The 27,091-nt window shown below is 45.8% G+C and overlaps 2 protein-coding genes across 2 annotated transcripts in view; one reads left to right on the top strand and one right to left on the bottom strand.

Annotated features, from left to right (window-relative positions):
* Nucleotides 1-27,091, bottom strand: part of ABHD12 (abhydrolase domain containing 12, lysophospholipase) — a 54,391-nt gene that overhangs the window by 19,587 nt on the left and 7,713 nt on the right. Inside the window, exon 2 of the mRNA XM_052650420.1 lies at nucleotides 4,053-4,177. Within this exon, the coding sequence (XP_052506380.1) occupies nucleotides 4,053-4,177 (125 nt within the window). The remainder of the gene's footprint in view (nucleotides 1-4,052; nucleotides 4,178-27,091) is intronic.
* LOC128058467 (eukaryotic translation initiation factor 1-like) lies at nucleotides 20,706-21,269 on the top strand. The gene has a single exon (XM_052650948.1). It carries the CDS (start codon nucleotides 20,752-20,754, stop codon nucleotides 21,091-21,093), a length of 342 nt encoding a protein of 113 aa, XP_052506908.1. The 5' UTR covers nucleotides 20,706-20,751; the 3' UTR covers nucleotides 21,094-21,269.

Raw genomic sequence — 27,091 nt, forward strand, 5'->3', positions numbered from 1 at the left:
GTGTGCCTCCCAGCTGGCTAACAAGAGGTATCTGGTCAGTGCTGGGGTGAGGCAGCCCAGACAGTGGTAGCCAGGCCACAGGAACCACCTGCCCACTACTGGTAAAAGCTGCAAGGGAAGGAAATGGGGTCAAGGGGTGCAGGGCCCCAGGCTGGCCTGAGGAGGGTCTGGGATCTGCCTGGGCCGGAACTTGGCTCGATCCTGCGAGCCTCCATGTGGCCTGAGCCCTCAGCTTGTGAGTCTAGGATGCTGGCTGGAACCCACACTCCCAACCCCTGCGTCCACCAAGGATAGCGCACTGAGCACGCCAGCAGCCCGAGGTGGCAGGGCAGGAGCTGGCAGGGTGACCCAGCTCCACATCGCTGTCAGTTACAAGCTCGGCTGCACACGGAGGTCGGTGCACAGCCAGCGGCCCGGGACACAGGCCCGGGCAGCTTCCAGAGCCAGGCCCTCTGCAGTCCCCTGCTTTCCCAGCTGTCTTATCCACTGAGGATGCTGTCATTTATCAGCAACCACAAATGTCACGGGGGAGATTAAGAAAGGCCTCTGCACAGCCATGCTCGGTAAACAGTGAGTAAATACATGAACGAACAGAAAACAACTGAGTCGGCCATCCTTTAGATGCTGGTAGGGTGGGAGGCCAGAACTCCTGGGCTGCAGAGGACATATCCAACCACCTGAGAACTATAAACACTGTGGCTACTCCCTGTCCCAGGCACTGAGTAAAGAGCAAGAGCGAAGAGGTGGGGCACCAAACAAGGGAGGGGCCCTCCCAGCTGGGTTTTATCAAACTCCAGCTGCCTTGATGGACTCTGGGCTCCGAGTGAAGGAAGAGATAAGGAAAGGGATCAGGGATCACCAGAATGGCCAAGGGGATGGAAAGAGAGGAGGCTGAAGGATGGCCATCCCTTGAAGCTGTAGTGGACAGGCTCTTGCATTAACAACAAGGTAATTCAGATATTAACTCTAATCTCCCCCAGAGCGGTGTGCAGAGAAGAGCAGCCTCGGAACTGAAACACTCCTTCCCGCCAGGAGACAGTTCTGGATTCCAGGGCAAAGACTTCGAAAACCGGCTGGTATCACCCTGACACTGCTGGGGGCAGGGGAGCTGACTTTTGAATTGTGGGTATTGAAAAGCATGTCTATTTACATTTACGTGTACAGACACACACACAAAGGCCGACAGGGAACAGACAACAATGTGACAGCAATTTTCTCTCAGCAAGTTTCCTTTTCTTCTTCATGCCATTCAGAGCTTTTCAGTTCATTTTTTGTTTTTAAGAAAGTCATCTATTTTTTTGTTTACAAAAATATATATTTAAAGGAGAACAATGCCTTAAATCATAGATGCTATCCCTTTGTCTAATGCTTATTTACCTGATTTATAGATTTAGTTTCAGATAGATTTGTTACGAACTTAATACTTTAATCATGTTTCGGGGCTCAAAAGATGGTTCCACTTCCTTCAATGTCCAGATAGAAACTCACTGCTCATGATTCACACCCTGTGAAGAAGGAAGGTGCTCCAGAACACACAGGCCCTCCAGGAGCGTGAGGTGAAACTACCATGTTACTGCCCAGATGACCCCACCTCCACAGGGGAGGGCAGGGGCCCTGACAGCTACCCCCCACACACACAGCAGGCAGAGGGAAACAAGCAGTTGGGGACAGGAGCCTCTCTGCGGGGGTGCAGAGCGGCCCTGCCAACCCCTTCTCTTCTGTGCCCAGAGCCTGAACACGAGAATCCAGGAACATCCCGCCATTTCATTAGGAAATCAACAGTGCAAAATTCATGAGCTGCATCTAATGTGGCCTCAATGATGGAGCTAAAGAAAATCAACTCAATTCAGAGAGCTGCTGGGACCCACAGTGTAGCAGCCCAGAGGGCAGCCAGCCACTGGCTGCCAAGATGCCTGCCCAAGGTGCCTGGAGGTGCCCGGAGGCCTGCTCTGTGGCAGAGCTGGGCAGGGCTGACTCTAAGATCTGCTGTCAGGAAACCTGGAGCCTGTGGCCTCATGTTTGCATGTAACCCAGACTGTCTTCCATGCAAGGCTGACTGGACACTTAAGGGACATAACAGTCAGAAAAACAGAACTCCTTTGATTTTAGTATGTTGTGAGCTCCTTCCAAGTTTGGGCTTCTCACAAGCGATGAAAACTCAGGTGTTTCTGTTAGAAAAATCAAACCTTCGTGTACTGACATGTGTTTTACACTTACTTTCAGACACCCAAATAAAAACCTCTTTTATATTTATTGTATTTTATTATCCACCTTACTATCTCTGTTCCTCTTCCTCCTCTGGCTCCTCTTGATTTTTTGGCTGCCCCAGGCAGCAGTGGGATCTTAGTTTCTGGACCAGGGATGGAACCCAGGCCCCTACATTGGAAGTGCAGAGTCTTAACCCCTAGGCAGCCAGGGAAGTCCCATTCTGTTCCTCTCTAGAGCACAAATTCCTTTTCAGCAGTGACATCTGCTTTTCTGTGATCAAGTCTACTGCACACTTAACACCCCAAACTCATATGTCCCAGTGCTCTGCAGGGCCTGCAACACTGGTGTTACTTAAGGGGAGGGGCCACCCTCCACCCCCCCACCGCCCCGCCCTGCTGCCCCAGGCCAGTCATCACACAAGACACCTCAACACCTCCAGTCTGTCCTCTCCTCTCCCTCCCCTTCACCAGCTCCCCTGCCGCCTCAGAGCACCAGCATAGCTTCCCAAGCCTCCGGTTCCCACACACACAAGCCCAAACCCACTCTTTGCAAACTGGCACAGCCACAAGAACAGAGACTGCTTCACCTGCCCCAAATACTCCCTATACCCAATGGCAAGGCCATTACTCACGGAGCACTGCTGTGTGCCAAGCACCAGGTTCTATCCGCCGACCCCCAACACTGCAGGTGCAGTCTCTTCACTCCTGACCTCATCTTGTGGGTGTAAAAAGATGTTCCTTATAATGATTATTCCCGGCAACTATACACTTTCCACTTCATAAACCAGATACTTCTACCCTTTTTCCTCCCACTTGTCCAAAAGGAAACATATAGAATGAAAAACAAAAACAAAAAAACAACTTTGGAACACACCAGGTCCAAGCTAACTGAAGGGGATTATAATCTAACCTCTAACCCTCACCTCTAAAGCCAGCATACAATTCCACAGAAACCAAAGCAGCATGCTAGGGTTTTTTAAGGGGAGAAAAAAAGGTGTAGGGGTGTGTGTGTGTGTGTTTTAAAGAAAAAAGGCCAGATTATTTTTTCAGTCACTACAGTTTCAGTTGATCACCTTTCCCAGGGACAGCTAACCTCTTAGACTGCACTACAGACAGAGCACCCCCAATGTGAGAGCTTCAGAAGACTATATGTCATCAACACTTCCACCCACGATGGTGAAGAAAGACCCCCAGCCATGCAGCCGTTATCTATGCACACAAATGCCAGCCCCGAGAGAAATGCCCTCATTACAAACACCCCTTAACTGGGGAGGGGCACAGGGAACCTTCTGGACAGTAGAGAGGCTCCACTTCCTGAAAGTGAATGTCGCTCAGTCGTGTCCAACTCTTTGTGACCCCATGGACTATACAGTCCACGGAATTCCCCAGGCCAGCACACTGGAGTGGGTAGCCTTTTCCTTCTCCAGGGGATCTTCCCAATCCAGGGACTGAACCCAAGTCTCTCGCATTGTGGGCGGATTCTTTACCAGCTGAGCCACCAGGGAAGCCCAGGAATACTGGAGTGAGTAGCCTGTCCCTTCTCCAGAGGATCGTCCCGAATCAGGAATTGAACTGGGGTCTCCTGCATTGCAGGTGGATTCTTTACCAGCTGAGCCACCAGGGAAGCCCAGGAATACTGGAGTGAGTAGCCTGTCCCTTCTCCAGGGGATCTTCCCGAATCAGGAATTGAACTGGGGTCTCCAGCACTGCAGGTGGATTCTTTACCAGCTGAGCCACCAGGGAAGCCCTACTTCCTGAGCTGAGTGGTAAAAATATAAACACATAAATCACTATGAACATGAAGTCTTACTAAAATGAAAATGAAAATGGACACACAGCACTTACCGAAATTCAAGAAAATCAGTTTGGCCTGTATCCCAGGACATAGTTTGATGAGAAACGGAATGGCCACATACAATCCCAGGACAAAGAAGAGTATCTTCCTCAGTCGGAAGCAAAGGCCCTTTCGCCTGCAAGAGAAAAGCAGTGCACAGGAGTGAGTCCACTACAGTTTGGTAACAGTATCGTCAAAAATCACGCACCAAGACCCACACCTACTTGCCCAACAAGACTATCACCAAGGACGAGAGCAGCCTCCCACCTGCGTGTGCCTTGCCATTTGCTCAGAACTCTACCAGAAGGGTAAAATTTGTTTCCTGAAAGCCAAAGAAACAGTCCTGCTGGTTTCCTATGGGAGCCCTGGGATCCTTCAGATCTTCAGAAAGTGCCCAACCTCATGTCAGACTGTGGCTGCAACTTGCCCTCAGGACAGAGGCTGCCTCTGGGCCTCTGATTCCCCTCCTGCAAGCCGGCGTGGGCTTACAGAGGAAGCACCTTCGCAAGGAACCTGTCAAACCAGATCCCAGGAGGGGGCGGGGGGCCAAGGACAGGACAGTGGCCACGACTCCCTGTTCTCATGTTTCTGCCTGCATACCTTCCAGAGGCCCCTGCTCCGGAAGCCTCAGGCCAGGTCATCAGCCCAGGTCTCAAAACCCTCTCTAATCCACAACCAGCTCCAAGACTTTCCTCACTCTGGTCCTGATCCTCTGTTAAAATGGGTTCCTAGCCCAGAGATCCTCAAACCTGGACTATGGGCCTCTCGACAACTGAAAAACTGAGGGCCGAAAAGACCTTCATATGATTTGTTTTTATCACTATTTGTTTTATGAGACATTAAAGAAAAAATTTAAATATCTATTATACTAAGTCATTCAACAATAATAAACAACCCATGACAAGTTAATATAATTAACATCTGTTATTTTAAAAAGATTAAATTTTCTGAAAGGAGAAATTTTAGTAAGGAGATTTTTACAAATTTCTTCAAGACAAACAGCTTAGCAGAAGACAGACGGGTTCTGGTGCTTCTGCATTCAATCTGCTGCAGCGTGACGCATCGCGCAGTACCTGAAACGCTCCCGGAGCCCCATGGGAGATCGAAAGTGAGAAAGGCAAACAGTGCCGCCATGAGATCTCTCTGACATCAAGGTTCAACCTCAACGGGGCTACTTACATCTATCTGCACTATTTCAAAAAAGTAATCAAGGTATGTGAACCCATCACATGCAACAATACAGAAGGCTATAAAAGCATCAGGCTAAATTAATAAGAGGGACACAAAAGACTACACATAATATAATCCCATTTGTCAAAAATTCCAGAAAAGGCAAAATTACAGAAGACAGGGAAGCCTGGCATGCTGAGGCTTAAGCGGTCACAGAAAGTTGGACATGACTAAGTGACTGAACAACAATAGGCAAAACAGCAGAATGGTGACCTCCAGGGCTGGGAGTAGAGGGAAGAAGAGATTACAAGGGGTATGAGGCAACTCTTGCAGTGATGGAAACGTTCATTATCTGGACTGTGGTTGTGGACACACGAATGCACATTTTGGTAGATTTTTTTTTTTGGTAGATTTTATCACAGGTAAATCAACACAACAAAGCGGACTGATTTAAGTAATACTTCAGTACAGCTGATGACAAATACCCATACTTGACAGTGTAATCCTTTCACTCAATCACCTGGCTCATCCTCCAGTTGTTACTGAGCACCAGGTGCTCCTTGGGCAATGGACAGTACAGGCAGAAAAGGGTGCATCTGCCTCTGTGCTGTGCTCTCGGCTCAGCAGGGCAGATGAGAGCCTGTGCCAGCGCACCTGCACAGGGTGGCCTGACCTAGTCCAGGCTGCCAGCACAGGGCCACTGGTGGAAACACCAAGTCAGGAATATAGGAGTTAGCCAGGTGACGCAGGAGAAGTTTAAAATGGCACCTTGGGAGTTCCCCAGTGGTCCAGTGGTTAAGAATCCGCCTTGCAAGAGGGGCCGTGGGTTCCATCCCTGGTTGGGGAACTAAAATGCTGTGGAGCAACTAAACCCACACATGCCAAAACTAGAGTGCCCACATGTCGACTGCAGCAACTGCGCCCGTGAGCTCTGGCGTGCCCACACCACAGCTACCGAGCCTGCACACCACAAGAAAAGATCCTGCATGATGCAACTAAGACCTGACACAGCCAAAGAGATAAATACGTATTAAAAGGACACTTAAAGTCCATGTGCAATCTATGCTTTCACTGACAAAAGGCATACAATGTGGTGGTTAAATGGAAGGCTGTGGAGTTAAGGTGATCTGGGCCAATATCCAGTCTGCCTCTCACTAGCTGTCATACCCCTCCTGAACAAGAAATACGTATATAAATAGAAGTTTCAAAAAACTATGTATCTGCAGCAGTAAGGCTCTTCTACATTAAAGTCATTTTCTTCTGGATTGAGTTATGATTATTACCATACACATGAATCAAAATGACAAACGTTTCATTTTTGGTAAATCATTATTAAGCATGGAAAGTAAACTTTTACTAAAAACGCATCTCTAAATGAAATGGATTCCACTACTTTCCCAAATGCATCATGTCTCTCTCTATATATATTACTTACTGATGTAGAAAAGGGACGGTTAACATTAATTAAGGCAGGAAGAAAAGGGGATGACAGAGGATGTGATGGTTGGATAGCATCACCAAGTTAATGGGCATGAGTCTGAGTAAATTCTGGGAGTTGGTGATGGACAGGGAGGCCTGGTGTGCTGCAGTCCATGGGGTCTCAAAGAGTTGGACATGACTGAGCGACTGAACTGAACCGAACATTAATGCTAGCTCTGTTTTTTTGGTTTTTGAAAAACACATATTGAGAACTTATTCACATCAGTAAAAGGGAATGGAAGTTTACTAGTATTACCAATTTTTCAGGGTTATATGCCAAAAATCACACAGTGAAAAATACTCAAGCCCTTTTCCATTTTTGTTGACAGCTAAGAATTCGACACCACCGGACTTGTACCACTTTATGCAGTCATTAGATATTCACTTAGTTTCTCAGCTTTTACCAAGAACTGAGCCCTCTCTTCCTCTGTGCCTTGACCTTGACCTGCTTTACTAAGAATTCTGTTAAGTCATCCCCCATCTTGATATCTCATCTACTGACCTGCCTTTGCAAGAGCCCTCCTACTCTTGATATATCAACTGTTTCCATCCACTGACCCCTAACTCTACTTTCTGTCTGGAAATCCCAAGCTGTCTCCTCAGAAGGCACTCCAGACAGGACTGCACGCGAGACTGACCTTTCTACTGACTTCTCTGTCCATCCTGCCAGGCCTTTCCCCACTTTCCTACAGGCACTGGAGTTTTAGGCCTCTGCCTCCCTTGGGGGGGCGGTTAAGGGACTCAGGGACCTCACACAGCCTCTATCTGAGGATGAAAAGGAAAAAATGACACATGGGAAACAAGTTGGGTATTTTACCTACTCAGCTGAGCTATGGAAATACCCAGACTTGCTGCCTGGTATTTTTAAGAAGTCCCTCAACTGAAATTTAGTCCATTGCCTCCACAGATTACACATTATGGGAAATGAAAATCTTAAAAGTTAAATATTGTACAAAAGCGTTAGTCCTCATCTTGGGCAGGTAATCTTAAATTGTTCCATTTGGCCCAAACTAAATTCAAATAAAAAGACAATTAAAGCAGGGCAAAGACGAGAACCAACTCTTATGTTACCTAAGCCGGTGAGCTTGGTTTGAGTACGGTTATGCTGACTGGTGGCTCAAAAAACCAATCCGTGTATGAGGGGACCCACACTATTCAGACCCATGTTGTTCAAGAGGCCACAGTATTTGTGATGTTTTCCTAGCCCTGGGTGGTATTACCAAATTAATTTACAAAATCCCTTAAAGGAGTTCTACTCCAAATGACTTAAAGAGAAATAAGTGCTAAATTAAATATTCCTAAAACTCCCAGACATATAAGAACCCAAATATTTTTCAAGTTCATGTATAAATAAAACCAGTTTAGTAGTGTCACTTTAATAAAAGCAGCTGTCCTCTTGAAATGGAGGGAAGGGGGCAGGGCCATAGGACATGACAAAACTGGTTAGATCCAAGTAGATCCAAGATAGCAGGAGAGTCAACTTTCAGTAGACCTTGAGCTTCATTATACGCCCATTGTAATGCATGAGCTAAGTGACACACCAACCAGCACCAGGACACTTCTGAGGCTGACCGAAAAGGCCAAAAGTGGGTGGTGGCCCAAATTACGGAAATCCCCACCCCTTCCCTGAAATAATTGGAATAATCCTCCCCTTCATTGTTGTTGTTCAGTTGCTCAGTCCTGTGACCCTCTGCAACCCCATGGACTGCAGCATGCCAGGCTTTCCTGTCCTACACCATCTCAGAGTTTTCTCAAAATCGTGTCCATTGAGCCACTGATGCCATCCAACTATCTTATCTTCTGTCACTCCCTTCTCCTCCTGCCCACAATCTTTCCCAATACCAGGGTCTTTTCCAGTGAGTCAGCTCTTGGCAACAGGTGGCCAAAGTACTGGAGCTTCAGTTTCATTAGCTTCCCCCCTATTAGCCTATGAGTTTACCCAGCCCACAAAAACTGAATTGTATTTTGGGGGCTCTTGATGGCCCACACTCTGAGAAGTGTGGTTCTCTCTAACTTAATTCACTTGTTACCTATCACTTTGTCTCTCACTGAATTCTTTCTGCAAAGAGACATAAAGAACCTGGGCTTCATTAAGTCCTGACACCAAGTGTGTGATCTCAATGAAAAGAGATTGGTTCTTGACTGGGTCTGACTCCCTCACTTGAGTTCAAGTCCCATCTGTGGTGCACATCTTCACCCTGAGTTATTAGCATTAGTATAACATGAGCACACATTATTTGACAAATAAACCCAGGCAGAATAACAACCTAATATAATCTACTATTAACAGATTTTTAAAATTATAAATTCAACCTAAAAGTACAAGTAGATCTGCAGCGAAATTGCTTGAAATCCATTATTTCATGTACATCAAGCACAGCAATAAAATAATAAAAAAAAAACTGATTTTAACTTTCTAAGGCTTTTTACTTTCTAATTTTTTTGATATCTGCCTAACACGTGTGTTATAAAAATAATAAATAGGGAAATAACCTGACAATGTTTAGCTTATGGTAATTTCATGAACAATCCAAGTATAACTGTTAAGAACCAATGTGTTAGGTTGATATAAGTGAAACAGAAATTGTATGAATGGATTTTTCAACAATAGTTGACACTCACAGGACCCTGGAGGGCCCTCTGGGACACAAAAGCCTTTCTGCATCTTCTGTTCCTAGGAAAAAGGCTTCACTATGGGGTCGCAGAGTTGGACACGACTGAAGCAACTTAGCAGCAGCAGCCTCTTTGACTTTCTCTGATTCCCAAAGGGCAGATTCAGACAGTTCCTAATCAGGGAATGGAGCCAAAGCAGAAAAATGGAGGGGCAGTTAAGAATAGTGCAGCCTTGGGGCAGGGTCCCGGTTCCGCCTCAAGGGATATCTTTTAGTTCAGAATGTGTATGTACTATCACTTCCCTGGTGGCTCAGACAGTAAAGCATCTGCCTACAATGCAGGAGACCCGGGTTCAATCCCTGGGTCAGGAAGATCCTCTGGAGAAGGAAATGGCAACCTACTCCAGTATTCTTCCCTGGAAAATCCCATGGACAGAGAAGCCTGGTAGACTACAGTCCATGGGGTCCCAAAGAGTTGGACACAACTGAACAACTTCACTTCCACTTTTCTGTATGTACTGCAGAGACAAAAGTCTGTATAGTCAAAACTACGGCTTTTCCAGTAGTCCTGTATGGATGTGAGATTTGGACCATAAAGAAGGCTGAGCGTTGAAGAATTGATGCTTTTGAATTGTGGTGTTGAAGAAGACTCTTGAGCATCCCTTGGACTGCAAGGAGATCAAACCAGTCAATTCGAAAGGAAATCAACCCTGAACATTTGTTGGAAGGACTGATGCTGAAGCTCTAATACTTTGGCCACCTGATGCGGAGAACTGACTCACTGGAAAAGACCTGATGCTGGGAAAGATTGAAGGCAGGAGGAGCAGGGGATGACAGAGGATGAGATGATTGGATGGCATCACCGACTCAATGGACATGAGTCTGAGCAAGCTCTGGGAGTTGGTGATGGACAGGGAAGCCTGGCGTGCTGCAGTCCATGGGGTCACAGAGTCGGACATGACTGAGTGACTGAACTGATACTGATCTTGGCTTGGCTTTCTAGCTTCAAAAGACTTAAGTCTAATCTGAGATTCCTTATGAAATGTTCTGGCAAAGGAAACTTTTAAGAGGCTTACGTGGCCAACTGGTATTCTTGATGAACCTGTGTAAATGATTAGACCAATTAAAAAAAAATCTGAATCTGAGTACCTCTGATCAAAGAAGGACATGACTATACAAAGAAATTTAATGTTTCAACAGAAAACCCTAGTGGGTTATTCAGATTCTAGTCTTGTTCATTATCTTTGACCTTTTATGATCTGACTGTAAACTGGCCTAGATCCTGCCCTTCTGCACATTTTATCAGTCTTTACCAAACTCTCAATTCTTTGGTTTTCCTTCAAAGTCTGGTTACAACCCTCCTAACTAACATTTCTAATTTTCTACCTAATGCAGGAAAGAGCCAATTCTGACTCCCATGGATCTGTTTCTTTGACTTTACTCTTTGCTTTCTGTTGTTTTTGGTATTAAAACCATACATAATGGCTTGCCTCAGGGGGCTCTGTCTCTCTGCCTCACAATTAAACAAAAAATGTCTTTGTTTAGCTCACAGGGAGATAATCTGACCCTGCCCACCTGTGAATGGCTGTACCAATGAAGAGATTAACACATCCCCACCCCACACTGCTACTAGAAGTTCTCCTAGAAGTTAAGAACACGACCTTCCCTCTGACATCTTGGGGTTGACCAATCTTTGAAAGTGTTAGCTTCTCAGTCCTGTCTGACTCTTCGCAAACCCACGGACTGTACCCTACCAGGCTCCTCTGTCCATGGAATTCTCCAGGCAAGAATACTGGAGTGGGTAGCCATTCCCTTCTCCAGGGGATCTTCCAGACCCAGGGATCAAAGCCTGGCCTCCTGCATTGGCAGCCAGGTTCTTCGCTGTCTGAGCCACCGGGGAAGCCCAGGGAAGACTTGACCAATCTTTCAGTTCAGTTCAGTCACTCAGTCGTGTCCGACTCTTTGCCACCCCATGGACTGCAGCAGGCCAGGCTTCCCTGTCCATCACCAACTCCCGGAGTTTACTCAAATTCATGTCCATCAAGTCGGTCATGCCATCCAACCATCTATCTTTCTTCATCCCCTTCTCCGCCTGCCCTCAATCTTTCCCAGCATCAGGGTCTTTTCAAATGAGTCAGCTCTTCACATCAGGTGGCCAAAGTATTGTAGTTTCAGCTTCAACATCAGTCCTTCCAATGAACACTCAGGACTGATCTCCTTTAGGATGGACTGGTTGGACCTCCTTGCTGTCCAAGGGACTCTCAAGAGTCTTCTCCAACACACAGCTCAAAAGCATCAATTCTTTGGTGCTCAGCTCTCTTTATAGTCCAACTCTCTCATCCATACATGACCACTGGAAAAACCATAGCTTTGACTAGACAGACTTTTGTTGGCAAAGTAACGTCTCTGCTTTTTAATATGCTGTCTAGGTTGGTGATGGCTTTTCTTCCAAGGAGCAAGAGTCTTTTTATTTCATGGCTGCAGTCACCATCTGCAGTGATTTTGGAGCCCAAGAAAATAAAGTCTCTCACTGTTTGCATTGTTTCCCCATCTATTTGATCAATCTGTAGTCAAAAGTAAATAAATCTTGCAATTAGAGCTTCTGGTGAGGGTGGGTCAATATTCTCATCTTCTGTTCCTGCTGCTGCTGCTGCTGCTGCTAAGTCACTTCAGTCATGTCTGACTCTGTGTGACCCCACAGACAGCAGCCCACCAGGCTCCTTGGTCCCTGGGATTCTCCAGGCAAGAACACTGGAGTGGGTTGCCATTTCCTTCTCCAATGCATGAAAGTGAAAAGTGAAAGTGAAGTCGCTCAGTCATGTCCGACCCTCAGCAACCCCATGGACTGCACCCTTCCAGGCTCCTCCATCCATGGGATTTTCCAGGCAAGAGTACTGGAGTGGGGGGCCATTGCCTTCTCCACTCATCTTCTAAGAGAACAACAAAATTGCAACTAGCCGCCAAACAACTATCAACAGGAAGGCGCTGGAACCCACCAAAAAAAAAAAAAAGATACTCTGTGTCCAAGGACAAAGGAGAAGCCACAAAGAGATGGTAGGCAGGGTGCAATCACAGTAAAATCAAATCCCATACCCAGGGGCTGGGAGAACCACAAACTGAAGAACAAATAATACAAAGAAGTTCTCACACTGTTTCAAAGATTCCAGGCCCCACATCAGACTTCCCAACCTGGGAATCCAGCAAAGGGACTGGGAATCCCCAGGGAATCTGACTTGGAAGGGCAACAGGATTTGATTACAGAATTTCCACAGGACTGGGGGAAACAGAGACTTGTGGTGGTCATGAACAAAACCTTGTGTGCACCAGGACCCACGGGAAAGGAGCAGTCACATCACAAGAAACTGAGCCAGACCTGCCTGTGAGTGTTTGAGGGCCTTCTGCAGAGATGTGGGCCAGCAGTGGCTACCACAGGGACAGGGGCACTGGCAGCAGCAATCCTGGGAGGGACATGTTGGCATGTGCCTCTTGAGGAACTCTTGGGGAGTTCGCCTTTACCCTTACTTACCATAGAGCCTGCAAACTCCAGGACTGGGTCGCCTCAGGCCAAACAACAGGGAGGGAGCACAGCCCCACTCATCAGAAGAAAACTCGATTAAAGATTCCTTGAGCATGGCCCTGCCTGCCAGAGTAAGACCCAGTTTTCCCCATAGCCAGTCCCTCCCGTTAGGAAGCTTGTACTAGCCTCTTATCCTCACCCATCAGCAGGCAGACAGAAGAAGCAGGATCTACAATCCCATAGCCTCAAGAATGAAAACCATAATCAGAGCAAACTAACCAAAATGATCACAACCTTATGTAACTCAGTGAAGCTATGAGCCATACTATGCAGGGCCACACAAGATGGACAGGTCATGGTGGAGAGTTCTGACAAAACGTGGTCCACTGGAAAAGGGAATGGCAAACCACCCCAATATTCTTGCCTCGAGAACCCACAACACTATGAAGAGGCAAAAAGATATGACACCAGAAGATGGGCCCCCCAGGTCCAATACGCTACTGAAGAATAGCAGAGAAATAGCTCCATCAGAGGAAGGCCATGAAAAGGCTGGGCCAAAGGGGAAATGACACTCAGCTGTGGATGTGTCTGGTAGTGAAAGTCCCATACTGCAAAGAACAATACTGCATATGAACCTGGAATGTTAGGAATCAGTAAAATTGGACAGGAATCAAGTAAAATTGGACATGGTCAAGCAGGAGATTGCAAGAATGAACGCTGACATTTTAGAAATCAGCAAACTAAAAAAAAGATGTCTTTCTCACCATAGGGGATTCAAATGAAAAAGGAGAAGTCAAGAGAAACCTGGAGTAATAGGTTAAGTTTGGCCTTGCAGTACAAAATGAAGCAGGGCAAAGGCTAACAGAGTTCTGCCAAGAGAATGCACTAGTTATAGCAAACACCTTCTTCCAACAAGACAAGAGACAACCCTGCACATGGTTCACCTGCTCCCAGCACCTGACACAGTGGAGGTTCACTTCCCACAGGCCCTCTGCAGGGCTGCTGGTACAAGTCCTCAGACTTCCCTGGGCAATTAAGGCTTGGCACCTGCAACATTCCCTGAGCAACTCAGCCTGTCTGCTTCCAGACATTTCCCATGCACTGCTCTGACACCCAACAGTTGACAGCTGTTGGGAACTGGCCACCCTCTCTTTCCTGGCAGTGTAATCTCAGCCAGTGTAGCTACTGCTGAGATGAATGTGCCCACCTCTTCAGCCTCGGACTGACTCTAACTCTATGGGCAGGGTAAGCCGCTCTCAGATGCACCCAAACAGGCAGACAGGCTGCAGTTCTGGGAAAACATGTGAAGACCAGGAGGCAGGTGCCGGATCGGCACCTGCTCCCCTCCAATTTCCCAACTGGATCATGACTTGCTTTCCCGACTTACTGCTCCCCAGGCAGATGCTCCAACCACCTGCCTGATCCCTCTGCCAGCAGAGGGAACAGAGTGCTGGGTGAAGACTCAGAGCAAGACCCCCTCCAGGAAAACACCCCTTCAGGCCATGGGGGCCAGACGTGCTTCCCTCCAGTGGGAGCCCCCTGAAGTCTAAGGTACCACGTTCCCGAACCTGGGCTCTGAGTGGCAGTGGGGACAGAGCTGGCCTGTGCCTCCTCACATTCCAGATGCCAGGGCCGGTCCACCCTCTGAGTCTTGGTCCCTCCAACTCTAACGGGATCTACCTGAGAGGCCCGCTGTGCAGGGCAGACCCACAAGAAGTGAGATGCTCGGCGCAGTCACAGTCTCCGTCGTGAATGTGGGGAACACTGAGCTGAACCAAAAGGGCCTCTGTCACCACGTTAGGGCTTAAAAGCAGTAGCTCGACACTTCAGAAATGACCCTGAACTCTGTGTGCAGCATCAGAAGGGAAGCAAAGCGGAACTCAGGCACCGGACAGTGGTGGGGCGGCCAGCCTGCCCAGGGTGGACCCCGCCCGGGCCTGGCAGCTCAGAGTCAGACCCACCTCACCCTAAAGCCCTCGGGCCCCAGCCCACGCACACTCTCCTAGCAGAATCACAGGACCTACCTGTTGAGCTTAAGTGGTGTTCCACTCTGGGCCCCCAAGGACACGTCCCAAGTAAGGGAGGTGGGTCACGGCACCCTGAGCTCAGTGTTACCCAGGCCTGGTGCTCCTCGACTGTCACCTGCTCAGAAAGGCCGCTGCTGTCAGCTCATGCCCAGCTCATGTGGCGGTCATCAGACGTGAGCACTGTTATCCCCAGCTCTGGGCCTTCCTAGGCCACGACTTACCCCTGTAGTTAGGGGTGGCCGAGTGACTTGCTTTGGCTCGGGAAACATGAGTGAAGAGACTACGTCCTTTCTGGGTGGATGCTTGGGGAGCAGCAATAGCCCACAAGGTGAAGCAAGAGTGCGTGGAGCTGAAGGCCCTGCCAGCCCGGCTCCTCAGCAACCCTGGTGAGCAGAGTCCACGCCAGATCCCCAGCGGGTAAGAACCACCAGTGAGCTGAGGGTTCTGCTCCATGACCTGGTCTGCCCTGACAACACTCAGGTCAGATCAACAACATACAAATCTGAAAGGGCTGAGCTCCCAATCTGTGTGTCTTGTGTGTCTCCAGGTAGAGTTTCCCAGGCAAACCAAACTAACACGTCCAGAGCTAAACAAACACTTGGGCTTCTGTCCTCTCCTCCGGCTCTGCTTCTCCTCCAGTTTTCCATCTTAGCAGATACCTGTGCCCCTGGCAAACCCTTAGCAGTCATTCCTGACCCCTCTTCTTGCCCTACCTCCACTTCCAACGCCACCAAGTCTCCAAAACATTTCAAATCCATCCACCTCTAGTTCCCTTGCCTGCTGCCTCTCTGCTCCAGGCCAGCCACATATCTTGCCTAGACCAACAGCCCTAAACTTTTTTGATTACACATTCAATCAGTAACATTTCTGAAGCATGCCCTCAATATATATGTACATATTAAATGATGCACACGTATAATGGGTGGTTAATATATGAATATGAACATAATAAGAAGTCCCAATATTTCCTGCCCATGTCTTAATGACTGTCTCATCCACCTCCTGGGTGAACCCACCCCATCCTGGAGATTAATACCTTGGCCTTCGGGAGAGACTTCTTAAATGGAACCACCCCCAACCTCCACCTGCCTGCTATATAGCCAGAGAGCCTTTGAGTCTCCTCAAAAGGAGACTTGGTCACAGCACTGCCCCTCTTAAATAATCAGATGCAAGAGCATCTGAAACAGGTCCCGGGAACACTGCACACCTCTGACCTTCCAGCCCTCAGTCTCCAGCACAGGCCTAGTGCTTCCCCACTTCCTCTGACCCTCCAGCTCTGTCTTGGGCATGGGTTTAGTTGCTTCCCCCCTTCTGAGACCTGTCCACATCCCCAGCCCTGTGTTCCCTCCAGCTTTCAGCACCAAGGCTGTTTGCTCCAAGGTCTCCTTGGCTGTTTATTCTAATTCCCCTTACAATCATGATATATTAAGAATATTATCCCTCTGTCTGACATTATATATATTAAAATATTTTCCTCAACCATTTGTCTTTTTAACTAGGAATATTTATAATTATAAGAGAACTTCTAATGGTTTTTTTGTCCTTATTGAAATACATGCAACTTTAGAAAAGGATGCTGAAAATCTCAGCCTTCTTCCTCAGCTCCCTGAGAGGTGGTGAGCTCAAGGGCAGCCTCCCCGCTCTGACTACCCTCTGCTTACCACCTAGTCCCTGGTCCCTGGCTTGCTGTTAGCAGCTGTGGACAATCTGTGTCCCCAGGACCTACTCATGACCATGCACTCGGCCTTCCCTAAAGGGAAACCGAGGCAGACTGATCCCAAACAGAACTGCATTAAATCTATTTGGGAAGGAAACACCATCTTTGGACTTCCCTGGTGGTCCAGTGGTCAAGAATCTGCCTGGCAATGCCAGGGACATGGGTTGGATCCCTGGTCCAGGAAGAGTCCACATGCTGCAAAGCAACTAAGCTCCTGCACCACAACTACTGAGCCCATGCTCTGCAACAAGAGAAGCCACGGCAGTCAGAAGCCTGTGGACTGCAACAGAATAGCCCTTGCTCGCCGCTAGAGAAAGCCAGATCTGGGGTAGAGGTGGCTAACACGTCACCCACCAGAAGTTTGCACTTGCCCTTTCTTAGGGCAGAGCTATTTTCCTCTTACAGATATTATATATATCTTTCTTATAGGTATTTTTTGTTACTGGTGTTTCTGGTCTTCTCTTCCACTACATCTCACAACCAACTTTTGTTGCTTTTATCAATGAAAGCTACAGACCCAGCACCTTAACCTTCTGCCTCCCACACAGGGGACCATGCACACACACACTAGGGTGGCATGCAATGATGAGGGGAGAAACTGCTCATGTCAGGGGAGACGGGGGTAGAGAATTTACCACTTATGCTTCAGTATTTTTAACATTTTTAAATATATTTCTTGTATATAATAGAAGATTTCAAAACCGGAGGGACTGTATTAGCATGAACAGGCTACATCTCACGGCAGTAATGACCACCCCCAAATCCAGCAGCATGAACAACAGCTCACACTTCTTGCTCTGGCTGCATGTACAGCACAGGTCAGCAGGGGCTTCTGTAGTCCTCATTGCTCAGGAAGCACCATCGCTTCATGACATCAACAGCTCCACAGACGGTGTTAGGAAAGATGGCACAGAGAACCAAGAACTGGCTGTGAAACACTTCCACCTAGAATCACATGTCACTTTCTACAGACCTGGGCAAGGCCTAGAACTGGAAATTCAGGGAGCTGCAGGGATGTGCCCACAGGGTGGAAGAGCTACGAGTGAGACCACAACACTCACAAATGGATAAAGTGAGCTACTTCACAATTTCACACTGGAAAAACTCACTTATTAAAGGAGCTCTAAGTAAATATTTTAACAAAGGGCTATTTTTAGATGCAAGTGAACCTGCCTTCTCACTTTTGTTTTCCTATCCGAGAAGCCTTGCACTTCTGGGCTCTTTACTCTATTAAAAGAGTGCACACAGGCGTTGCAAAAACCCCTACTTAACCTCATTACAGCTGCCTGGGACATGTTCCACCTCCAACAGCCAAGGTGCCCAGAATTGATGACGTGGGAGTCCTAGATAACACTGGCTCATCAGAAAGCCACAGGGGCCAATGAGGCTGGCTCCCCCAGGCTCCTGGCTTCCCCTGGCAGCGCCAGGGTGTGCAGGCCTCACCAGCCACTCCAAAGCTTCCACAAGAAGGGGGAACCAAACCAACCAGGAGGTCCCAGAGGGTGATGCCCACCGGAGAGAAGGCTCTGCACCAGGCCTGTGAGCTTAGAAGCCCACTCCTCAGCACCTCACTGTGTCACTAATGTGGTCAGAAAAGGAAAGGAACATCCTGACTAACTCATTAGTTTCCCTTAACTGACATCTGCCCAATATTTTCAACCCATGCCATTTCCTTGTTCTAACAGTCAGGCTGTTGCAGCCCTAATAGAGGCAGGAGCGCACCGGCTCTGCCTCCAGTGGCTGTGTCACCCTGGACAAGCTATAATGCGTAACTATCTGTGCCTTGATTTCCTCATCTGTGAAACGGGGATTACAGTACCTTTTGAGATAGCTGTAAGCATTTAAGTCAATACAAGGGATTCCCTGGCAGTCCAGTGGTTACGACTGAGTTCAGTCCCTAGTTGGGGAACTAAGATTCTGCAAACCACATGGTACAAAAAAAAAAAAAAAAATTAAAATTATTATAACCCCCTTTTTACTCAAGAAGCAGTATTTGTCCAACACTAGAACTATCAATAAGAAACAGTACAAGTCTCTAAACAAGGCAGTACCCACCCTACCAACTATTAATAGAAACTACCTGTTCTCCGGTGCCAATTTCATAGCAAAAAAGTATCTGAGAAAGTTCTGAAACCTGTAGCAATAGAAAGCAAAAAAACAAGGACTTAACAATACAGGTGGGACTTTCCTGATGGTCCTGTGGTTAAGAATCTGACTTCTAACACTGAGGGACTCAGGTTCAATCACTGGTCAGGGAATTAAGATCCCATATGCCACAGGGCAACTAACCCCTTGCACCACAATGACATGGCCCACGTGCTGCAATGAAGACCCAGAGCAGCCAAAAATAAATAAAAACAAAACCAACAATACAGGTAATTCAATTATCTCCCCCAAAAAAGCATAAAAACTAGGGAAACAGATTAACATGTAAAATAGGTGTCTCTTGTGAACTTCTTTTAAACACCGAAAGTAGATGGAGTGAGTGGACAGAAAAAAGCACTATACCCCTCACTCTATAATGACATATAATGCTGCTATATCCTTGCTGAAATCTTAGTACAACTCCATGAAGCAGGTAAAATAGGCAACACTCCTCTTTTAGAGATATGGAAACCAGGCTCACAGTATGAATTCATTTACTTAAGGTAAGGCCTCATCTGAGAATGAGTTCATGTCCTGGGACTCAGTCTGCCCCCTCTCTTTCCATTCCACCAAATTTTCATTTGGAATGAATTAAATTGCATTGTCAGAAATTAAAAAAAAAAGAGAATGAAACTTGATCCTCAGCTTCCCTGGGTTTCTCCCTGACAGGTTTCTCTGTCCGTGGGATTCTCTAGGCAAGAATACTGGAGTGGGTTGTTACGCCCTCCTGCCAAAGAGGTCTAAACCAAGACAAATTACAACTAAAATAGCAAAATTAAAGATAAAGAATCTTAAAAGTAGCAAGAAAAAAAGCAATTAGTTATGTGCAAGAAAACTCCCTAAGCTGACTTTCCAGCAGAAATTTCACAGATCAGAATGCAGTGACATGATATACTCAGTGATGAAAGGGGAAAAAAATCTATACCTGTAACCAAAAATATTTTACTTTACATATAAGCAATAGCGAAAAGAACTCTGCACCATGACACTGGCATTGCAAGAAATGTTCGAGGGCCTTCTCTAAGCAGGATTTTTAAAAATAGGAAAAAAAAACAAAAACTTCACAACTAGAAATATGAAAGGAAAAATCTCATTGGTAAAGGCAAACACACAGTAAAAGTAGTGCATCAACCACCTATAAAGCTGGTAGGAACAGTATAAGACAAAAGCAGCAAAATCATCTCTATCCACAATAAGCAGTTAAGGCCTATACAAAACAAAAAGTCAGAAAATATGCTATCAAAAACACTAAATAGGTGGGGGAATAACACACAGTTGTTAGAGTGCATTTCAACTTAAAAGATCATCAACTTAAAATAACACATTATTACTAATATATATTATATATATTTATGTGGGTGTGTGTAATTGTTATATATGAACATCATGAAAAGTGAAAGTTGCTCAGTCATATCTGACTCTTTGTAACCCCATGGACTATACAGTCTATGGAATTCTTCAGGCCAGAATACTGAAGTGGGTAGCCTTTCCCTTCTCCAGGGGATCTTCCCAACCCAGGCATTGAACCCAGGTCTCCTGCATTGCAGATGGATTCTTTACCAGCTGAGCCACAAGGGAAGCCCAAGAATAATACTGGAATGGAGAGCCTATCCCTTCTCCAGCAGATTTTCCAGACCTAGGAATCGAACCAGGGTCTCCTGCACTGCAGGCAGATTCTTTACTAACTGAGCTATCAGGGAAGCCCATGAATATCATGGTTATGAACATCATGGTAACCACAAATCAAAAGAAAACCCTACAACACACACACACACACACACACACACACACTCACCCAAAGAGAAAGCAATCCAAATATATCATCAAATCAGATGGGGGGAAAGAGCAAAAGAAAGAACAAATAAGAACTATAAAAACAATCAGAGTCACTGAGCCGCCGCCGAGGACTCAGCAGCCTCCCCCTTGAGCCCCCTCGCTTCCCGACGCTCCGGCCCCCCTGCCCGCCTTCTCCCGCCGCCGCCTTCCACAGGCCGCCGCCGCCTTCCACAGGCCGTTTCCACCAAGGAAAAGGAATCGTATCGTATGTCCGCTATCCAGAACCTCCACTCTTTCGACCCCTTTGCTGATGCAAGTAAGGGTGATGATCTGCTTCCTGCTGGCACTGAGGATTATATCCATATAAGAATTCAACAGAGAAACGGCAGGAAGACCCTTACCACTGTCCAAGAGATCGCTGATGATTACGATAAAAAGAAACTAGTGAAGGCGTTTAAGAAGAAATTTGCCTGCAATGGTACTGTAATTGAGCATCCAGAATATGGAGAAGTGATTCAGCTACAGGGTGACCAGCGCAAGAACATATGCCAGTTCCTGGTAGAGACTGGACTGGCTAAGGACAACCAGCTGAAGGTTCATGGGTTTTAAGTGCTTTTGGCTCACTGAAGCTTAAGTGAGGATTTCCTTGCAATGAGTAGAATTTCCCTTCTGTCCCTTGTCACAAGTTTAAAAACCTCACAGCTTGTATAATGTAACCACTTGGGGTCTGCTTTTAACCTGGACTAGTGTAACTCCTTCATGCAATAAACGGAAAAGAGCCATGCTGTCTAGTCTTGAAGTCCCTCATTTAAACAGAGGTCAAGCAGTAGGCGCCTGGCAGTGTCCAGCCTGAAACAAAGCAGTAACAGTGATGTTTCAGCCAAGTCCAGAGCCCCAGGGTCACAGATGGCTATGTCTGGCCGGAAGCTCCTTGGCAGTCCCTCTGCAAAGTTCCCTGCCCTGAGAACATGTCACCACCTGGACAGTCCTCGATGAAGCGGAGAGTGGAGGATGGGTGAGGCAGCTGTACTGCTGGAGGGGGCCTTCGGTGGTCAGGGAAGGATCCTGTGACGTCTCCAACGTGACTGGGTGGGCAGGGCTTAGAGCATCCACCCTCCAGTGAGGTGACAGGACATCTGGCTTGCCACCAAGGTCTTCATGACCAGACCTGTCCTAGCTAATCGACATCCAAACTAGAATGTGAGGCCAACCTTCTATCTGTTAAACTTTTGACAAGGGAACAAATTTCAAACCAATGTTATCAGTCACGTAGCTGTAGAGCTTGCAACTTAACTAGCAACAGCTGCCCAATGCCTTGTGAAGTAAACTGGTTTTTTGGGTTTTTCCCCCTCTTCAGTTTTAATGTTAGGTAATGTATTTAAACCCTTATTTAAATAAAACTTATTTTCAGAAAAAAAAAACAAAAACAATCAGACAAGAATTAACAAAATGGCAATAAGTATATACCTATCAATCATTACTTTAAAAATAAATTGATTAAATACTGTATTCAAAAGACACAGAATAGCTGAACAGATAAATAAAAAAAACAGAACTTATCTATATGCTGACTACAAGAGACTCACTTCAGATCTGAAAACAAAGAAGCTGAGGTAATGGAAAATGGTATTCCATGCAAATGGGAACAAAAAGGGAGCTAGGGCAGCAATATGTATACCAGACAAAACAGATTTTCAAACAGACTATAACAAGAGACAAAGAAGGACATTATCTAATGACCAAGGAATCAATCCAATAAGATATAACAATTGTAAACAAATATACATCCAACATAGGAGCAACTAAAAATATAAAGCAAATATCATCACATTTCTGACTAGAGGATTTTTGCAGAAACTATTGCCAGTAGCCGGCGATTTGTTATGTAAGTGAATGCTGAAATGTCTCTGGTCAATAATGTTCATGTAACAAAAGATATATTAATACATCTCTGGTCAATAATGTGTTAACAAACATAAAGGGAAAAACTAACAACAACACAATAATAAGAACGGGCTTTAACACCCTACTTAAACGGTAACCCACTCCAGTACTCTTGCCTGGAAAATCCCATGGACGGAGGAGCGTAGTAGGCTACAGTCCATGCGGTCGCAAAGGGCTGGACACGACTGAGTGACTTCACTTACATCAATGGACACATCATTCAGTGAAAAAAATCAATACAGAAACCCTGGCCTTACATGACACACTAGACCAGACGAACTTAACAGATATATCAAGTCTCAACAAAGTTAAGACGGAAAGCATACCAAGGATCTTTTCAAACCAAAAACCAAAAGTAGGGAAAACCACTAGAGCATTCAGTTATGACCTAAATCAAACCCCTTACGATTTTCCCAGGGTCACGTGCTAATAAGTGAAGGGTCACATGGAGTTGCCAAGAGTTGTACACAACTTAATGACTGAACAACAACAATCCAGTAGTTCACAATATGATTGTATTTGGAAACAGAGTCTCTAAAGAGGTGAAAATTTTATCTGGTGTCCTTACAAGAAACCTGGACAGACATGCAGAAGAAAGACCATGTAAGACACAGGGAGAAGACGGCCTAGGAGAGAGGCCCGAGAAGAAACTAACACTGCCAACACACTGATCTCAGACTTCCAGTGTCCACGTATAAAGTACATAAATAAAATTTACTGTTTTAGTGATTCAGTCTGTAACACTTTGTTATGGCTGCCCAAACAAACAATTACATCTGGTAATCCTTGATTTGGAGTACTACTTTGCTAGCGTGTGAGATGAGTGCAATTGTGCGATAGTTTGAGCATTCTTTGGCATTGCTTTTCTTTGGGATTGGAATGAAAACTGACCTTTTCCAGTCCTGTGGCCACTGCTGAGTTTTCCAAATTTGCTGGCATACTGCAAGCAGCATTTTCACAGCATCATCTTTTAGGATTTGAAATAGCTTAACTGGAATTCTATCACCTCCAGTAGCTTTGTTTGTAGTGATGCTTCCTAAAGCCCACTTGACTTCACATTCCAGGATGTCTGGCTCTAGGTGAGTGATCACACCATCGTGATTATCTGTAGGCATGCTGGTGTCCCTAGGCTCTCAGCACCTCATCCATGGCTCAGGGAGTCCCCCAGGTGCTCCACATCACTTTCCCCTTCCCTGGGCTAGAGTGGAGAAACTCTCATATACACAGCGGGAAGCTGGAGCTGTTGTAGGGCTCATTTGTTTGTCGCCTCTCACAGACCACAGTCTCTCACTGCCCGTGGCCAGTGTTTTGAAAGCTTGTTTCATGCATTTTGTCTGGGCTTATTTGTTGTTGTAGTTATTTCAGGGTAAATTTAGCCCCTGTTACTCTATCTTGGCCAGATGTGGAAGAATCAAATTTCTATTAAAAAGTGTCTATATTTAGTTTTCATCAATTCCTCCATGACTGCAACAATCAAAATTATTAGAAAGAGTTTTTGGCCTTATTCCACTATATTAATAGGTATATCCCAAAGCACATTTTCTGTTATAATAAATATTCTATCATATATGAGTTTGTACATATATATATATTCCATTATATTTTCTCATATTCTCTCAGAGGGAACAAAAAAGTAAATCCAAAATTCACATCTGAAGACTAATAGTTGGACTAAATTCTACCTAGCTTATAGGTGGAAACCTGAAGAACAATCTTCAGACTCTTACTCAAACACAGTATTGGGAGTAATTTCACTGAACAGAACTGAAAGCTTTAAGACCTTAATACACAAGAGCAATCCATAAACAGTTCCCAGAGAAGAAAAAAGCCATGAGGAAATTGGCAGAGCTTAACAGCTGGTTGTCCTACTGTGAAAAGGCCTTATTCTCCTGACAGTAGCAAGGATGTTTTATCACTATAACATAGCTTGTTTTCAAGTGCGTTATACATAATTGCATTATTTACTGTTAAAAAAACAAAATTCACCTGAGCAAATCCTAAAAGATCTTATTGGCTTTATTTAACAATTCATCAATTGGGCAGCATCTCACATAGTAAATACAAAGCAGCTCCAAAGAGCTACACAAAATGAAAGACTTTCCTGGGCAGAAGGGAGCAGGAACAAGGAAGTTTTATGAGACAGAAAAACTGGGTTGTTTATTCCAAAGTCACTTTCCTTTAGGAGATGACAGGTTCCAATAGGCAGGTAACCTCATCAGTGCTGACTAGGTGATTTCCAATTGACTGGTTTAAGAATTTGAGCCGAGATTGTAATAAAATTTGTTTGGTGATGTGGGGCTTATTTAGCATAAGCAATTCCATTCTGGGTATGTTGTCTGCTTTTTAAAACTACCTTGCTCTATTTTTCTTCATAGCACTTCACCACCTCCTTGAAATTTACTATATATTTACATTTACCTTTTTTTGCTATCTTTCTCCCTCAAGAGGAGAATGTGAGTTCCACAAGGACTGGGAACTGTCTGACTGTAACATTCTATCCACAGCCTCCAGCACACGGTAAGTCTTCAACAAATACTCAGTGGATGAATAAAAGAAAAATCATGCTAGCAATCTTCTCTATAGCTGCCACACTGCTAACAGTAATTATCCACAGGGCAATTTTACTTTCTCAATTACATTCTGTTTTAAATCTGTATTAGGAGATCCTTTTCATTTCTGCAATCAGAAGACCAAAAAATGAGAGAAGAACAGAGGGAAACAGACAGGATCCCTCTGGGGCTGCCTTTCATCATGGCAACTGCCATCTCTCACAGCGGCCTCACACCAGGATCCTCCTCAGCCCCTGCAGAACCGCCCTGGTGCTTCCTCAGGAAGCCCTGGGCTGTACAAGCAGCTTCCCAGCTGGCCGACACCGTCCCTTCCTTCTGGAGCCCCAAACTGGCATCCAATGTCCTAGGATGGCAGTCTTATTTTCCTTCCTGTAGGTTCTGCCACGACGTGCCTTGTCAAAGTGTGCTCTGTCCCTAAACTGTGAACATTTATTTTATCTATAGATAGCTTGATATACCAGGGATGCGTTGAAAAATGAGTTACATCCTGTCAGAGAAGTGGAAGCCTAAAAGATGAGATATTCTGAAGATAAATCAGTACAAAACAATGTCAAGAGTAACAAAGGACGAATGTGAGATCAGACTGACCATCTCCAGCCATCCTGGCACTGTCTCTACCACAGACATCATGAAAATGTCACACATAAACACTGACAGACAACAAACTCCCTGAGGATAGGCACTGCCTTCTTTCATCTTTCCCAGTGCCTAGCATGATTTCAAACAACAGAAGCAAGTTAGCGGTTGGCTGAATAAAATAAACCTATTAGCACGCAACACTGACAACGCCACTTTCAGGTAGGAACGAAATGATGTTCCAGGCCCAGGAATGGCACAAGTCGAGCATGGGACAGTAAAGAGTCTGTGCTGTACACATTATTAGGAGAAAGAAACAGCTGAAAGTCAAAAGCCATATGTGTATTTTAGGACCCTGAACTATAGCATCCAAATGAACTGCTTCCACTCTGAACATTTTTTCCTTCCCATTACAAATAATTCAGTCAATTCATCTAAATCTTGCATGGAGATCCAAGTTTGCTAAGACCGGAAAAGAGTTTCAACTTTCTTTTCTTTCCCCTAAACCTCAAACCAGTCAATCCTAAAGGAAATCAACCCTGAATATTTGTTGGAAGGACGGATGCTGAAGCTCCAATACTTTGGCCCTCTGATGTGAAGAGCGGACTCACTGGAAAAGACCCTGATGCTGGGAAAGATGGAAGGTGTGAGGAGAAGGTGATGGCAGAGGATGAGTCTGAGCAAGCTCCAGGAGATGGTGAAGGACAGGGAAGCCTGGCGTGCTGCAGTCCATCAGGTAGCAAAGAGTCAGACACGACTGAGCAACTGAACAATAACAAAGCTCAGGACAACTCTCAAGTTTCAAGAACAAACCCTAAATTCCAGCATTCCTGAGTTGTGCTTGTATTTCTTTATTGACACTCCTTCTCGGTCTTCATCTTTGCAAAATCACACTCCTCACACTGACACTCATCTACCCCCTCCTGTTTTTACCTTCTCAGGGCATTTCCTGGTAAACCAGGGCATACCTGGAAAACAATACACACAGTTAAAACAAAGCCCACAGGCACCATCTCAAGACAAATTCTGCTAGAAATCTCTATTTGTGTATTAGCAAAACCTGAGGGGCAAGAATTCTGCTTATGAACCATACGATCACTGACGTTCCCCTCTGTTCATGTTGATCTTTTCTCTACCTCAAACCCAGCTTAACACTCTCCTCACTGGCCTGTGTGTGGAGTCCTCAGGTGGGGGGTACAAGGGGAACTGCCCTCAGACCTCCCAGGACCAGGTCACACTCAACTGTACAGAACACAAACAGCAAGTCACAGCTGCAAAGACTTCCCGTGAAAACCATTTCTGTCATCCATTGTTGCAACACCACATGTTAGAAAAGTGAGTCTCTGCCAAGGAGACTGACTGTCTTGTTAATGAGACTTTAGCAAACATGGTAGGAAACATCCGATTACGCCAAAGATAGAGAGCTAAGACTGGGTCCCGGTGGAGAGCTGAAAGAGAAACACCTGTGGTAGCTCCTCTCCCCTGGGCAGAGGGCTTTGCTCTTATTTCAGAGAAAA

This window comes from Budorcas taxicolor, chromosome 13, assembly GCF_023091745.1.
Source record: "Budorcas taxicolor isolate Tak-1 chromosome 13, Takin1.1, whole genome shotgun sequence".
NCBI lineage: Eukaryota > Metazoa > Chordata > Mammalia > Artiodactyla > Bovidae > Budorcas > Budorcas taxicolor.